Source organism: Strongyloides ratti (genome assembly GCF_001040885.1).
Source record: "Strongyloides ratti genome assembly S_ratti_ED321, chromosome : 2".
Taxonomy (NCBI): domain Eukaryota; kingdom Metazoa; phylum Nematoda; class Chromadorea; order Rhabditida; family Strongyloididae; genus Strongyloides; species Strongyloides ratti.
The window spans coordinates 13,345,624-13,360,538 of NC_037308.1; the positions used below are offsets into that span (position 1 = coordinate 13,345,624).

The following is a 14,915-nucleotide window of genomic DNA, read 5'->3' on the forward strand; positions in this document are numbered from 1 at the left end:
AGGACAGTCATAATTATCATATTATTTGATATTATGAATCCGGTTGTTTATTTTTCTAAAAAATGGAAGAAAGATACAAATAATGTTTGAAGAAAAGTGCAATTATCTTAATTTTTCTCTAAAAATCTTTAATGATGGCTAGTATATATATGTATATAAATATATTTTATAATTCTCATTTGACAACATTTAATAAAATTTAAAATAACCAATTTAATTTTAATTTATGTGTTGATTTCAAAACAAAACAAAAATATAGGATACAGAAAATTTATCTTTTTTTAACACTTTTTATACCATTACCAGGGGTAGTTAAAAAGAGAGAAAAATGAATTTTTTTTATATTTTAAAATATAAATTATCATTGGAAAAAATCTGCCTTTTCAGTTTTGGTGGAGAAAAAGAAGTGAAAACAAGAAAGAAAAAGCTTAAGGTCCTTTATTTCTTGAACAAATATAGTAGAATTGTAGATGAATTGCTTAAAGGAAAATCGAGTAATCATAAAAATTATCTTTTCTAGCGTTATCTGTGTGATAATATTTTAAATTTTTGTATATAGAAAGGAAATTGTTATTTTTAAAAAGGTCTAAAAATATAAAAAGGGAGCCAAAAATTTTTGTTTTATTTATTAAATAGAAAACTAAAAGAGAGAGAGATAAAAATAATAAAACTTTTAAAATACATATATTTAAATGATAAGATAAAAAAAAATTTCACATTTTTAAAATAGTAATTTGGAAAATTTTTATGAATAATAAAATGGAAAAGATAATAATGTGTGAAAAATAAATTAGTATTTTTTTAACCTTTTGTTAGTATAATTTTTAAATGTATCAAAGATTATATTTCACCATTTGTAGTTTCAAAATATATATGTAACGTCTGAAAATTAAGTATTAATTTTATACTATATACGTATCTATAAATATATATATATATGGAATGTGATCTTTAGTTTATAAGATTTTTTAACTAATTTAATATCAATTACTATAGCTTAAAAATGTAATTTATCCATGAAACCTTGTAAAAATGAGAACAAAAATTTTGTAATAAATTAACATCATACATATATATACATATATATATTTCCCTCAAACTATTTTTATAAAAGAAAAAAAAAACAATTAATATAAATAAAGCTAATGTATAAATGATTTTTTTTTATAAAACAATGAATATTTATAGGTGGTCTTATAAAATATAAAAAAAAATGTCTGATATGACAAAATATAAATAATTATTATATATAAATAGTTTATTATTAACATAATGTTTCCTTAAAAAATTTATTTTTTTTTTATAAATACACACTTTTTATATATCTACAATATTATAATTTATTGAAAAATTTTATGATTACTACCGGAATGATATATAAAAAAATTTATCAATAGACTGGAAATAATATATTGAGTAAAATAAATAATTTTCATAGCATTATATAATTTAAAAAAAATATATAATAAAAATAGAATCTAAGTTTTATTAAATAAACTTGTATTTAACTACAATGGTCATAAAATTATATGATGAATAGAAAATAAAAATGTGTAATAATTTTTAAAAATTTGTCAATAATAAAAATAGAATCTCCAGATATATCAGGAATGCCATTATATATTTAAACATACCTGATTTTTATAAAATAGTTTAATTATGTCAGTAGGTAGTAATAATTGAAAGTAGTAAAATGGCTTTTAGTTAAAAATTTTGAGGAATATAAAAAATTGTTATCCTTTCTTTGATTTTTATCATATATTTAATGTTTCTCATCAAATAGCTTTAAGATTACATCAAATAACTATTTAATACATATTTTATATTTTAAAAAAAAATAATATAACAATATACATTATTTACTTGGTTTTTGTTTAAAAAAAATGTTTAACAATTAAATGAATAAGATTTTCCTTATTCTAAAAATTTTTTAATTTTTTAAAATATTATAAAAAAAAAATGTTAATGAGTTTTGGATGAATGAAAAGTTAAGAATAGAAAAGCTAATTTTAAATAGTAAGATGAAATCACTCTTGTTATAATAGTAGGGAGTCTTTCTATTGAAGTGCGCAGATATATGTAGTAATAATTTTTGGAATTTTTTAATATTTTGTAAAAATCATGTCAAGAAATATAATAAAATAGGAGAGAATAAAAAGTTAAAGTCATGAAGAAAATAAAAGTAGCTTACCCCTTATATAAAGTGAATTATTCATAAACTAATTCAATTACCATAAAACTGTTAAGTTGTAAGAAGAACAAAAACGTGCTTTGGGTAGAAGAAATAGAAAATTTTTAGAAATTTATAAAAAAGAGACTTTACAATTATTGTATTATCTTTTTTTCATAACTTTGTTTTAAAAAGGTTTTTCTCGCTATTATGGGAAATTTATGAACAACTGTATTTGACGGAAAATATATATTTTATAAATTAAATTAAACATAACTATAGAACTATATATATATATATACTTTCTTCTTTTTTTTTTCTCCTTTTTTTTTATATTAAAACGTCATCAAACAACATTTAAATAGAATTATTTTTATAGTTAACAAAATAAATAAAATATGTTTAAAAGATAAAAAAATAAATTAAAAACAAATTAATTGAAATGATAACATTAAAAAGTTTTACATACTGAAAATTACAATAAATATCTACTAAATTGAAGAAATATTTTTTTTTTAAAAAAATGAATACTTTTCATAAGTATATAAAAATTATTTATCTCATTTTTTTTTTGGTAATATTATATATGAATAATGTATCATAAAAATTCCTTAGCTTAAAGGAAATATTTGACAAAATTGAATTCATATTAACAAATCAAGTTGTGTTATATAAAACTTTTCATTACTTTCCTATCAATTTTCTTAAAAATATATCTAAGAAAAAGTTTTTTTTTTTTATTTAAAATATATATATATATATATCTCATTGACTTTGTTAGAAATATTTAATGGATAGAAAAAAATATAAATGAAAAGAATAGAAAAAAAAATATTGCTTTAATAATCAATTTATTTACTGTGAAATGGGAAGTTATATTTAATCAAAGGTAGAAATTTGATATATAATATTTCAAATTTACTTAATATTAAAAGTAATAAGATTTTATATTAATGGTATTGAATAACTTAAATAGTGTGAGAATAAAGACGGTACCAATAAATATGTTAATAAAAAAAAGTTTATCTTGTTAATTATTATTTTTTTTAAAATATACACAATTTTATAAGCTTGTAAAATTTATATATAAAAGTAATCATTTAATAATAATCATTAGTAAAAATAATATGAACAAAATATTTGATTGATAGTTATGAAGAAATTTTAAAAAAACATTTCTTCATTTAATATTTTTTTATAAGAAAAATGGGGCACAAAATTAAATATAAATGATTAAAAAGTTGTTTTTTTATTAACTAAAATTAAAAAAATAAAATTATAAAACATAGATATTTTTTATTATAATTAAGACCATCTTTTAGTAATTTAAAAAAAAAAAAAAGAAAAACAAAGTAAAATGTTTTAACACAAATTTTGCCTCTCAAATATTTAAAAATATATAATACGTAATAGTAGTAATAAAAAAATTAATGTCGCTTTTTTAATTATTATAATAAAAAATAAATTATTTAAAAAAAAAACTTATTGTTAGTTAATTAAAAAGAAAAATAGTTTTAATGCATTTAATATATATATTTTTACCATAATAATAAAATCAATTAAAAGACATCATTATGCAGATATAATTTAAAAAAAAAAATAGTAACAACTAATAAATGTATACTATTGTGATAAAAAAAAATTAAGTTAATAAGCAGAAATAATTTTATATTGTGCAAGGAAAAACTTAAGAACAATATAATATAAAAGTAACATTATTTAATCTGATAAAAAGTATATTTTAAGTATAATGATGAATAAAGAGATACTTAATTAGAAAAAAGTTAAAAAAAGTATTAAAACTTTATTGAAAAATAGATTATAAAATTTTTAAAAACATCTGTAAATTTTCCAAAATAAAAATAAATTAAGATGAAAATGAATATTTATTTAAGAGAAATAACTAAAAAAAATTGTTTTGAAATTAAAAAATATATTTTTTTTGTTAGTAAGTTTTAATAATTTTAAAGAATATCATTTTATTTAAAAAAAAATTATAGCTAGAGTGCATTAAATATTAATAAAATCTTTATATGGTCATTACAATGTAAAAAAATAAAGAAAGATAATAAATTGTGATTATTTTAAATACTTATAATTATTGTTTAATGAAAACAATATTATTTTATATAAAAAAAAGTGTTATAAATATTATTAAAAAAAATATATGTATATATATTCTGTCTATAAAATATTAATATATACATAGTTTAATAAAGGTTTAAGTTAGTAAAAATAAGAAACTTTTTTTTTCTTCATTTCTGTTCTATTACAACTATATAATACTAAAATTTTGGATAGATAAATAAAATATTTTATTATGCTAATGTATATTTTTAAATTGTTATCTTGTAATAATAAAGCAGTTTGTTAGTATTAATTGAAGAAGATTATAATTAAATATTTGATAACGAAAAAATTTCTTTAAATTATTTGTTATTAAGTAGATGTTTAAAAAGATGTTGATAAATTGTCACATCTCATAAATCAACTTTATAATAATTTTCCTTAATATTTGATATCTATTTTTTTTGTTTAAATTTTTTATCACCTTAAAATCAAAGATTAGTTGTTTATAAATTTTATAATGAAAAAATATTTTTGATATTACTTTTAACATAATATTATGTTACAAAAAAATATTTTAAGAATCAAAAAAGATATATATATATTAAAAAGTATTAATAGCTTTTTAAAATCAAGCATCTTATTGCATTTTGTCTGATCAAAAAGAAAATTATATCAATTGAAGAAGAAAAGTAGTTATAATGTGAGTTAAAGATAAATTAGAAGGCAAAAAGAAATATTTGTGTTATTTATGTACTCTACAAATTTGAAGTACTTCTAACAGTAATCAAAGTTTAATAGGAATTGTGCAAAATTTAATGTAGATTATAAAAATTTTTATTTTAAAATAAAAAGAAAAGGAAAAACTTTATTATTATTTTATAATATAAAAAATGGATATATAAGTTTATATTTTATTATATGGAGATGATTGTGTTTTAAAGGATATAATAATATCTCATATTTACATTATAATAATAAAACACTTTTTTTTAATGTAAAAGTTAAGAAAATGTTAAACAAGAAAAAACAAAATCATTTAAAAAAGAAATAAACATAAAATAAATTATTTTATAACTATTTTAAGTGTATAAATTAACAATATTTTAGTATTAGGAAGTATAAATATTAAATAACAAATCAAAACAGAGTCATATTTTAATTTCCCCCTTATCTTTTTCATATAAAAAGATACTAAAATATTAGTAATCTTAATATATGTAAATAATAGAGTTAACAACTATAGAGTTAATAAATATGGAAGTTATATTTTAACATTAATATCTAAATATATTCATAAAAGCAGTCAAATTACTGACAATGCCAATAGAAAGACAATTATCTCAGATGAATGTAAAAAGGTTTCAACCCCTTAAAAATTAAAGTAGTTAAAATAAATATCTTTAAAAGCATAAAATAATTTATATTAAAAATGTTTTAATAATTATTTAATATTAACAAAAAAAAAAATTGAATTCTATGAAAAGAATAAAAAAAATTTATCTCTCTAACTTAAAAAAATAACATTCATTAACAAAATTATTTCCATGGTCATGATACAACGAATCATAAATTATCATGGGGATGTTAAGTAATATCAAATGTTGAATATATGGATATATTTTTGACAAACAAACATAAGAAAAGATTTAAATTACAAGTTTATTTAAAACAAATAAATCATTTTTCTTCTATTTTATATAAAAATATATCCAATGAGACTGTTTTTTTTTGTGTAATTGAAAAAAAAAACTACTACAAATTTTATTATTTTATCTTATTATGATTATAAAAAAAAAAGTTTTTTGGTGTATTAAAGAACCACCTAAATATGTTCTTATTATTCTAATACTAAAACGAGCTTATTTTTATACTTTGTACTTTATTATATATATAAAATAAAGAGAATCAAATAATTTTATTTTTTTTTATATATTAATAATTTTCTTTGATTTCATTTTTATTCTAAATATTATTATATGCTATTTTACAATTATTTTTAATGTTTTTATTTATTTATTTTCTAATATATTAATTTCTATTAACAGACAGAAATAAAAAAGAAAATATAATGTAGCGTTGTAAATAATATTATTTATAATATAAAAAAAATTTATTTAAACTTATGAATTATCCTATAATTATAAATAAAGATTTCTTTAAAGTAAAATAAAAGTTTAAAATTATAATGTATAAAATATATAATTTAAAAAAGATATACAAATAATATACATATAGTGAAAATCGTGGGATAGAAAAAGACTTAAAGGTCTCCTAAAAATTATATAATTGCGCAATTTAACTAATATTTGATCAGTAATTTGATAAATGTAAGTTTTCTAATATAAATATAAAACTCTTTTTTTTTAATAATAATTGTTCTATAAGTATAATATTTGATAAATTTCTGTAATTACTAACAAATGACTAGTTACAAGAACAATATGATTATCTTTATTATTTGATACATTATAATTATAGAGTTATAAGTGTACTTTGATAAAAAATTAAAAATCAAGATCTTAAAATGCTAATATTCTTTAGTAAGTTACATTTATTTTTATGGATTATTTTTATAAAATATTTTAAATACAACATGAATATAAATTTATTACATATTTATAATAAAAAAAATAATGAAGACTTTAAATAAGGAAATATTATTATAATTACTTTATAAAAAAAAAGTTTTTTTTTTTCACTATTCATACAATTTAAGTTCATTTAAAAAGGTAATAACAAAAATGTTATCCTTCCTTTTAAAATCCCCAATACAAAAAAAAAATATATAAAAATAGTAAAATATGTTTTAAAAAAAAAAAACTGTATATATTTTTATGTAAGTTGAATTAGGTAAAAAAATGCAAGCAAATTAAATATTATTAATAAATAAAATCAACTATATAAATTTTTGTTATAAAAAAACAAGAAGAGAAAGAAGAACTAGAAAAAAATTTATATTCAAAATTTCTTTTTTAAAAAATGCCATTTTATTAATTAGCACAATGTCTTTTACATTATAAAAATATTTTTTTTAATACAAATAACAAGTTATAAGTTGGCTTTTTTTATTTAAAAAAAAAGAGCATGTTTATTAGTAAAGTTGAAAATATTCTTAAAGCATCGAATTAACAATTTTTTTTAATGCTTTTAAGAAATAAATTTTAGTACTAAAAAATTTCAAATATTTAATGAAGCAGAATATTAATTGAAAATTATGTTTAAAAGATTAAATAATCATAATAAAATTCATTAACGGATTTAGCATGTTTATATACAGTTTATAGAATTAAAAAAAAATTAATTGATGATGCTTAGAATATAAGATTTTTTTAAATTTCTATAACAAAAAAAAAAAGAAGAAGAAAATATACATCTACCATGATGAATGGTGTTTAATGAAAAAATTTTCCTTTTTTCTACTATTTTTTATATAACAACATTATTTATGATACAGTCAAAGATTTATCTTTTTATTTTTTAAAAGCATTAACAAAGTATCCGACTAGTGCAAGGAAACTTTATAAAAACAGCTTTACAAAGCATCAATTATTTTCATGCATTAAAAACATTTACTAAATGGTAAATTATCTAATTAGATTAAAAAATAAAATACATTTCCTTAGTATAGGCATTTGTTTTCTTTCTTGCATATCAAAATATTATTTGATAAAAATAGAAAACATCAAAATTGTCCCCTCAAAATTGGTTTCAAACTCTATCGTTTTTTTTAGTCTAGTAATTTAATGATATCATAAAAAAATTAAATTTAGATTGTAGATATTTATAAATATATACATATTTATACATGAGTAAATTTAATAATAGAAATAAATGTAGTATAAAAATATTTTATCAAAAATTAAGATATTCATTCTTTTCTAATAAAAAAAAATATTTTTTAAAGATTCATTAAGAAACAAATATATGATATTTTAACTTTACAATTTAAATAAAAACATCTAATAATAATAAATAGTTTTTACTATGAAAGTTGCTTTTATTTAAAAATATTTTTATAAAAATAGTAATAACAAAATATTTAAAAAAATTATTTTGCAATTTAAAATAATATTTAAAGATGTGTAATAATTTTGACTTATAATCACTAACTATTCTCATGAATAAAATCATTAAATAGGTAAAATAAAATGTCTTTTATTTAATATATTTGAACCAAATGAAAAAAATATATATATAAATATTTTAATTCATTTCCATAAAAATTTTTATATTTTTTTAAATGAATAATAAACAAAAACAAACATATAAAAAAATGTCATTATTTTTCCATTCCTAAAATATTTTGCCCTTATTTATATATAAACTACATATATATATATATAAACATATATTTTTTTAAAAATAGTTGTCATAAGTAGAAATAAAGTAACAATAATGATTATTATTTTGAAAAAAGGATTCACATTTAAATTATTATTATTTTATACATTTTTAAAATATTAAAAAGCCATAAAATATTAAAAGTTTATAAAAACTAGTAAGTAATGTTTTATATTGTTTATGCATTAGCTATTAAAAAAGCAAAACTTTTTTTTGAATTATGCTAATTTATAATTGAACACTTTAAACTACTTTTTTTTTTGATTTAGTGATGTTTTTCTATAAACATATATTAATTTAAAATAATATAGAAAAAATGAATAAAAAATAATTATATCAAGTTATCAAAATATATTTTAATGATAAAAAAAATTTAAAAGAAAAGATTTTTCTATTGGTTCTTAAATGATAATTTTTACTGCTTACTTTGATAGGACAAATTGTGGTAAAAAAAATTATCTAATAATGGAATCTTCTATTAAAACAGAAAGAAACCAAAATTGTAACCAAATAATAATATTTTATTTGAAATAACATTTAAAAAATTCTTTAATAAAAATATATTATTAAAAATTAATTTGATGTTGTGTACTAAAAGATATTCTATTGAGATTAGTATAAGGTAAAAAAATTGTATTATTAGTATATAGTAATTTAATTGATTTATATTAAAATGTAATATAAATTTATTCATTTTTAATAAAAAAAAACTGTTTTTTTCTTAAAAAAAATTATTAAAAATCCAAGTTATCTAAGTAAAAAGTTATCAAATTGTACGATTTTTTAAAAAAAAAGTTTATCTTTTATTTATTCATAATGTATTATTACTCTTGATAAATTTTACAACATTATATAATATAAAAATAAATTAACCATTATTTACCTAAAATTTTGGGAAATTAAAATTTTACCATCAAAAATATAAAAAAAAACATTTTTTTTTAAATGAGAAAAAGAGATTTGTTATCAAATATTTAAATAGAATTTTAATCACGTAAACCACGCCTATTGTTTAATTTAAAATGCTTTAAAGGCTAAAAAGTACAAAAATAAAATTATAAAGTTCATAAGTATACAATATGTTCAAAATTAAGGAAACTTTTTATGTTTCTCACGTACTAAATTCTGAAACATGAAAAAAAGATTACATCTTTATTTGATATGAAAAAATATTTTTATGATAAATAATTTAAAAAAAAAATCGTTTTGAGATTTTATTTTTCTTTTATGAACAATGATTATTTATAAATATTAGTCAAATGATGTTTGATATGATATTACATTACCATCAACATAACATAAAGGATGAGTAATATTAAAATATATGGAATTTTTTCTCATTATATTAAAAAATGATAACAATTTTCTATTGTGATATGAAAAATATTCAATTTTAATAAATTATTTATAAAAAGACAAACAATAAATAACATTATTTATTCAAATTTCAATGGAGATATTTATTAAAAAAAATTTCTGTTAAAATATTTTACAAAAAAAAATGATATTTTATATGTTTTAGATAATAAAAAAACAATGTACATTTTTTTTTATATAATATATTAAAATATTCTTTTTATTATTAAGTAAAATTGGGGATTATTTGTATTATTAATGTACTTAACAAAAATTTTTTTTTTTAAAATAAGTTATACTTTATTTGAGTTATCAAAACTGGAGCACATTAATCTTTTTTAATCCTAAGACATATTAAAAAGCAATCAAACAGAATTAAAAAAAACCTATATTAATATATAAAGATGTTATTTAAATTTATCATTAAAAGAATTGTATAGCATGATATACAACAAGTTAATGATTTAAAAATAAATTTATTTAAAAACAATATAACTATATAAAATATAAAGAATGTTAAAATTATTTTATAAATTTTTACTTATAAATAATTATTTCAAATGTTTTATGACATTTTTTTGATAAATATTTATATACATGAAACTGTTTTTTTTTCATAAAATTTTATTGTAATTTTTTAAATGCCATTATAATGAACTATTTTTAAATATAAAGTAGAAAAAAAAAAATTTTTTTTTACTGTGTTTATATATATTAATCAATTTCTTTCTTATAATTATACGTTGTACTTTTTATTGTATGAAAAAAAAGATTTTAATATTATTCTTAAAATAATTTATTTTTATAGTATAAAAAAAAATTTTTTATAAATTTATAAATTAATCAAAAATAAATTTTTATTCATAAAGGGCAAAACTATATAAGAGTAATTTATGAACAGTAATGTATAGTTACTCATTTGATAAACTCGAACATCTTTTTTTTTGTATTAATATTAATGAAATTTAAGAAAAAATGAAAACAAATATTCTTCTTAAATTACAAATTAAAATTTTAAAATTGAATGTCAAAAATTGATAATTTTTAAACTTTTTTTTTATTAATAATTACCAGATATAATTTTACAAAATATTAAACATATTCATTCTTTGCTTATTTATTTTTACCTTTAAAAATAGTTAGAAAATTTAAAAATATAAACAAAAATTTGTGAAAAAAAAAATTAACATATTTAAAGAATGATTAATATGCATATTTATAATATTTAAAATAGGTTATAAATGTGTACCAATGGATTCAAATAATTCTAAAACTTTTTTATCAGTGTTAAAAAAGTTATAATGATTTTTAAATTGAGTAAAGCACCTACTAAAATTTATGTAATTATTATTGCAATATTATGGTTGGTAACAACAATTATTGGAGTGTCAATAATATTAGGAACATATTTAAATCTTTACAAAAATATAAAAAGTGACGTTGATGTTGCAATTGAAAAATTTAATAAAATATCAGATATTTTTAAGGAAACAAAAAGTTTAACCGATAGTTTACATGAAATAGAAACCAAAATTACAGGAGGAAATTTTTGGCTTAATTTAGTAGAAAAAAATTTTAATATTGTAAAAGAATTTTCTAATATATTATTATCAGATAATACAAAAAATTTGATAAGTAATGTTCAAAATAATCCTACCCTAGAAACTTTTGATGCAATTACAAAAAGTTTTGAAGAAGATATAACTATTTTTATATCTACTTGGCAAAAAAAGATTGAAGGTTTTGATGATATTGGTTATTTGTATACAAATGCAGTGGATGTCGTAGATGATATGTATAAAGGACTTAATTCTCTAATCAAAGATATTAAAGTAATTTTTGGAGAATTGACTTTATCAGATAAATTGAAAATAGTTATTGATAATATTAAAGAAAATATAATACCTATTGTTGCTTTAAAAGAAAAATACAAAAATAAAATAAGTCTTATGTTTATAAAAGAACTTAAAAAAAAAGGAGCATCAGTGACTATTGAAAAAAATGATATTGATGATGGATTAATATTAGTAATACATGGTTGTTATCATTTTGAAATTAAGACAACTGTAGAAAATGGATTTCAATCATTAATAAATAGTTTAAAAGAACAATTAACTGTAGATAACTTAAAAAAAAAATTTCTTTATAATCATGATGTTTCAGTTTCTGTGAAACAAGATGGATCAGATGGAGAAACAATTGAAATATGTCCAGCTTGGGGAAGAAATCAAAGAACTTTTATTATATTACTTGGAATTCTTATAGGTTTAGCATTTATAAGCTCAATAAGTGTTTTAATATTTTCATTATTACAATGTTTAGAAAAAATTAATATAGCTAAATTTATCATTTCTGGATCTTTGTTATTAATTGTTATAATTTCATTTATACCAATGGTAATTACACTTAGTCATGCAACTAGAAGAAGTAAGTTATATTTAATATTTATATTTAGTTTTTTTTTTTTATTTAGCTTTAACTCCAGCTGGAAAAAAATATTATGGTATTGAAGTACCACAACATGCTGATGCAAGTACTGTTTTATCTGTAATAATTTTTTTTATTGGCTATTTATTAGCATTTGGTATTAGTATAATCAATGTTTTATTTACAGTCAAGAAGGTAGATGAAAATATTAATGTTAGTAAATGAAAACATATATAATATATTAAAAAAAACTTTATAAATAAGTTTAAAATATTCATGAAAAAAAAATTATTAATAAGCTTTAAAATTTAAATAATATAACAATTATGATTTATTACATTATAACAAAGTTTTTTAATATCAAAAAAAAAGTAAACTTTATTCAATAAATATCATTATATAAAAAATTGGTAAAATTTAAATAAAATATAATTTAATAGTTATTTTAATGTGTGTACTTTTTTTTTGTATATTTTAATAATGAAAATTTAATAAATATAAAATAGTTAATAAATAATTGAAGATAGTTTTTATAGAGATAAAAAATAATTAAAAATCAAAAGAATATTTGAAACATTTAATTATACTTTTTATTTATTACAAATTTGATGTTGATTTTTTTCTTAATTTGATTCTTAAAAATTTATTAAATAGTAAAATTTTTCTTATATTATAAAATGTAATATTAATTTTGAAGTGTTAAATATTTATAGAATATAATGACTTTTAAAAAAAAAGATAAGATATAATATTAAGATAAAATATTAGAATGAAAAAGAAAATTATACAATCTTTAAGATGTATATTTGGATAATCTATTCTTTTGTTTTCTTTAAATTTTTTTGTTTTGTTAAATGATATCATAATAATATTTATAATAATTAAACTACCGTTATTTCCTCAATTATTATGAATGACGATAGTAAGGATAACAGATTCAGGAATATTTTTAGCAAAATAAAAAGAAATTCTTTTATTAATGTATCTTATTACAAAAGTCTATGTAAACATTTTTTACAAACATTGTTATGTAAAAAAATATTTAACAAATGTCAGATGAATAAAAATAGAAAAAAGTTTTTATTAATACGTTTTTTTATAAAATAGTTAAAAATAGTCAAATCAGATAACATGCAAATTGACGTGATGTATATTTTTATATTATGAAAATATAAACTTAATGGAAGTAATAAATTTTTTGTTTGCAATTAATTCTTTTAAAATGTTTTTTAAAATATTTTTATAGTAAAATAATTTATCAAATTAACATTTAAACTTATAGAATTATTCATTTTCTTTTCATATTAAGTTAAAAAGTCATAAGATAAATTGATGTTTGTTCCTTAAAGTTTTATTTTGATGTAATGTTAAAAGTTTAACAATAAAAAATTAAACTTATTTCTTAATATATTCACAAAAGTTGATAAATTTTTAGTTTAAATTTATTTAATGTAAAAACTACTCAAAGAAAAAGGTTCATTGAACATTAATATTTTAAAATATTAGAAAAATGAAATATGATCTTAAAAGATCACAGAAAATAATTATCATCATTACTTTATTTGACATTAAAAACAGGATAACATTTCCTTTATTTTTATGACATTTTTTCCTACTTAAAGGTCACAAATGTTTTTTTTTTTAATTTTATATGTACATTATAAAAATCTATGTTTGCATAGGAAGGAAATATTTGAAATTCTGGTAAAATTTTTTTTTATTGTTTATAACAAGTAAATAATTTGTAACATATTATATAAGAAAATAAAAAGTTTAATAAAAAAGTATAATTAAAATATTTTTAAATTTTAAAGCAAAAAAATAACTTTTTATATCAAGTTTTTTTTTTAAAAGATCATATTACAAAGCTTTATTTTTGTTAAATGATAATTAAGAAATGATAATAAGCATTTAGAAACATAAAATTTAATATATAGATACAGAAAATAATAAAACAATTTATAATATAATTACTATTAATCAAATAAAAGCATTCTTAAAAAGATTAAAATATATTCACTTTATAATTCATTTTAAAAGATTATTCTATACTTTAAAACAAAAAAATATTAAATCTGTCAAAACAATTATTTTTTTTCTTATTATTTTATATTCTATAAAATAAGTAATTTTGTTTTAAAAAGTACAAATGTTAATTTAACTTTAATAAAAATTAAATTTAATAACCGTAAAAAGCAATTTTAAAGCAATTATTTATTACTAGCTTACTTTTTTTATGTCTGACTTGAAAAAAAAATTAATAAGAAACTTAAAATCAGTAAAGTTAAAGTACTACATTTTTTTGCTTATAAGTAATAAGTAAACATATTCTATCAGTAATATTTATAATAATAGTTATTAGTAAAAAAATTTAAATTTCCACATAGCATTTCAAAAAGTAATGTTTAATTTTTTTATTATATAATTTTTCATTCTATTTTTTATTTCAATGAATTTAGAAGATGAACAAAGAATACATTTAAAAATCTAAATATTTCTTTTAAATTATAAGTTATGCCTGTACAACCAAATATTAGTATTCTATTCATAA

General features: G+C 16.3%; 1 protein-coding gene across 1 annotated transcript; it reads left to right on the forward strand.

The window, feature by feature from the left end:
• Window positions 1–11,238: 11,238 nt before the first annotated feature.
• Window positions 11,239–12,589, forward strand: SRAE_2000425600 (Hypothetical protein; the record flags this gene model as incomplete). The annotated part of the gene is made up of 3 exons (XM_024643103.1): window positions 11,239–12,202; window positions 12,260–12,364; window positions 12,411–12,589. 3 exons carry the CDS (start codon window positions 11,239–11,241, stop codon window positions 12,587–12,589), a joined length of 1,248 nt encoding a protein of 415 aa, XP_024508807.1.
• Window positions 12,590–14,915: the final 2,326 nt, after the last annotated feature.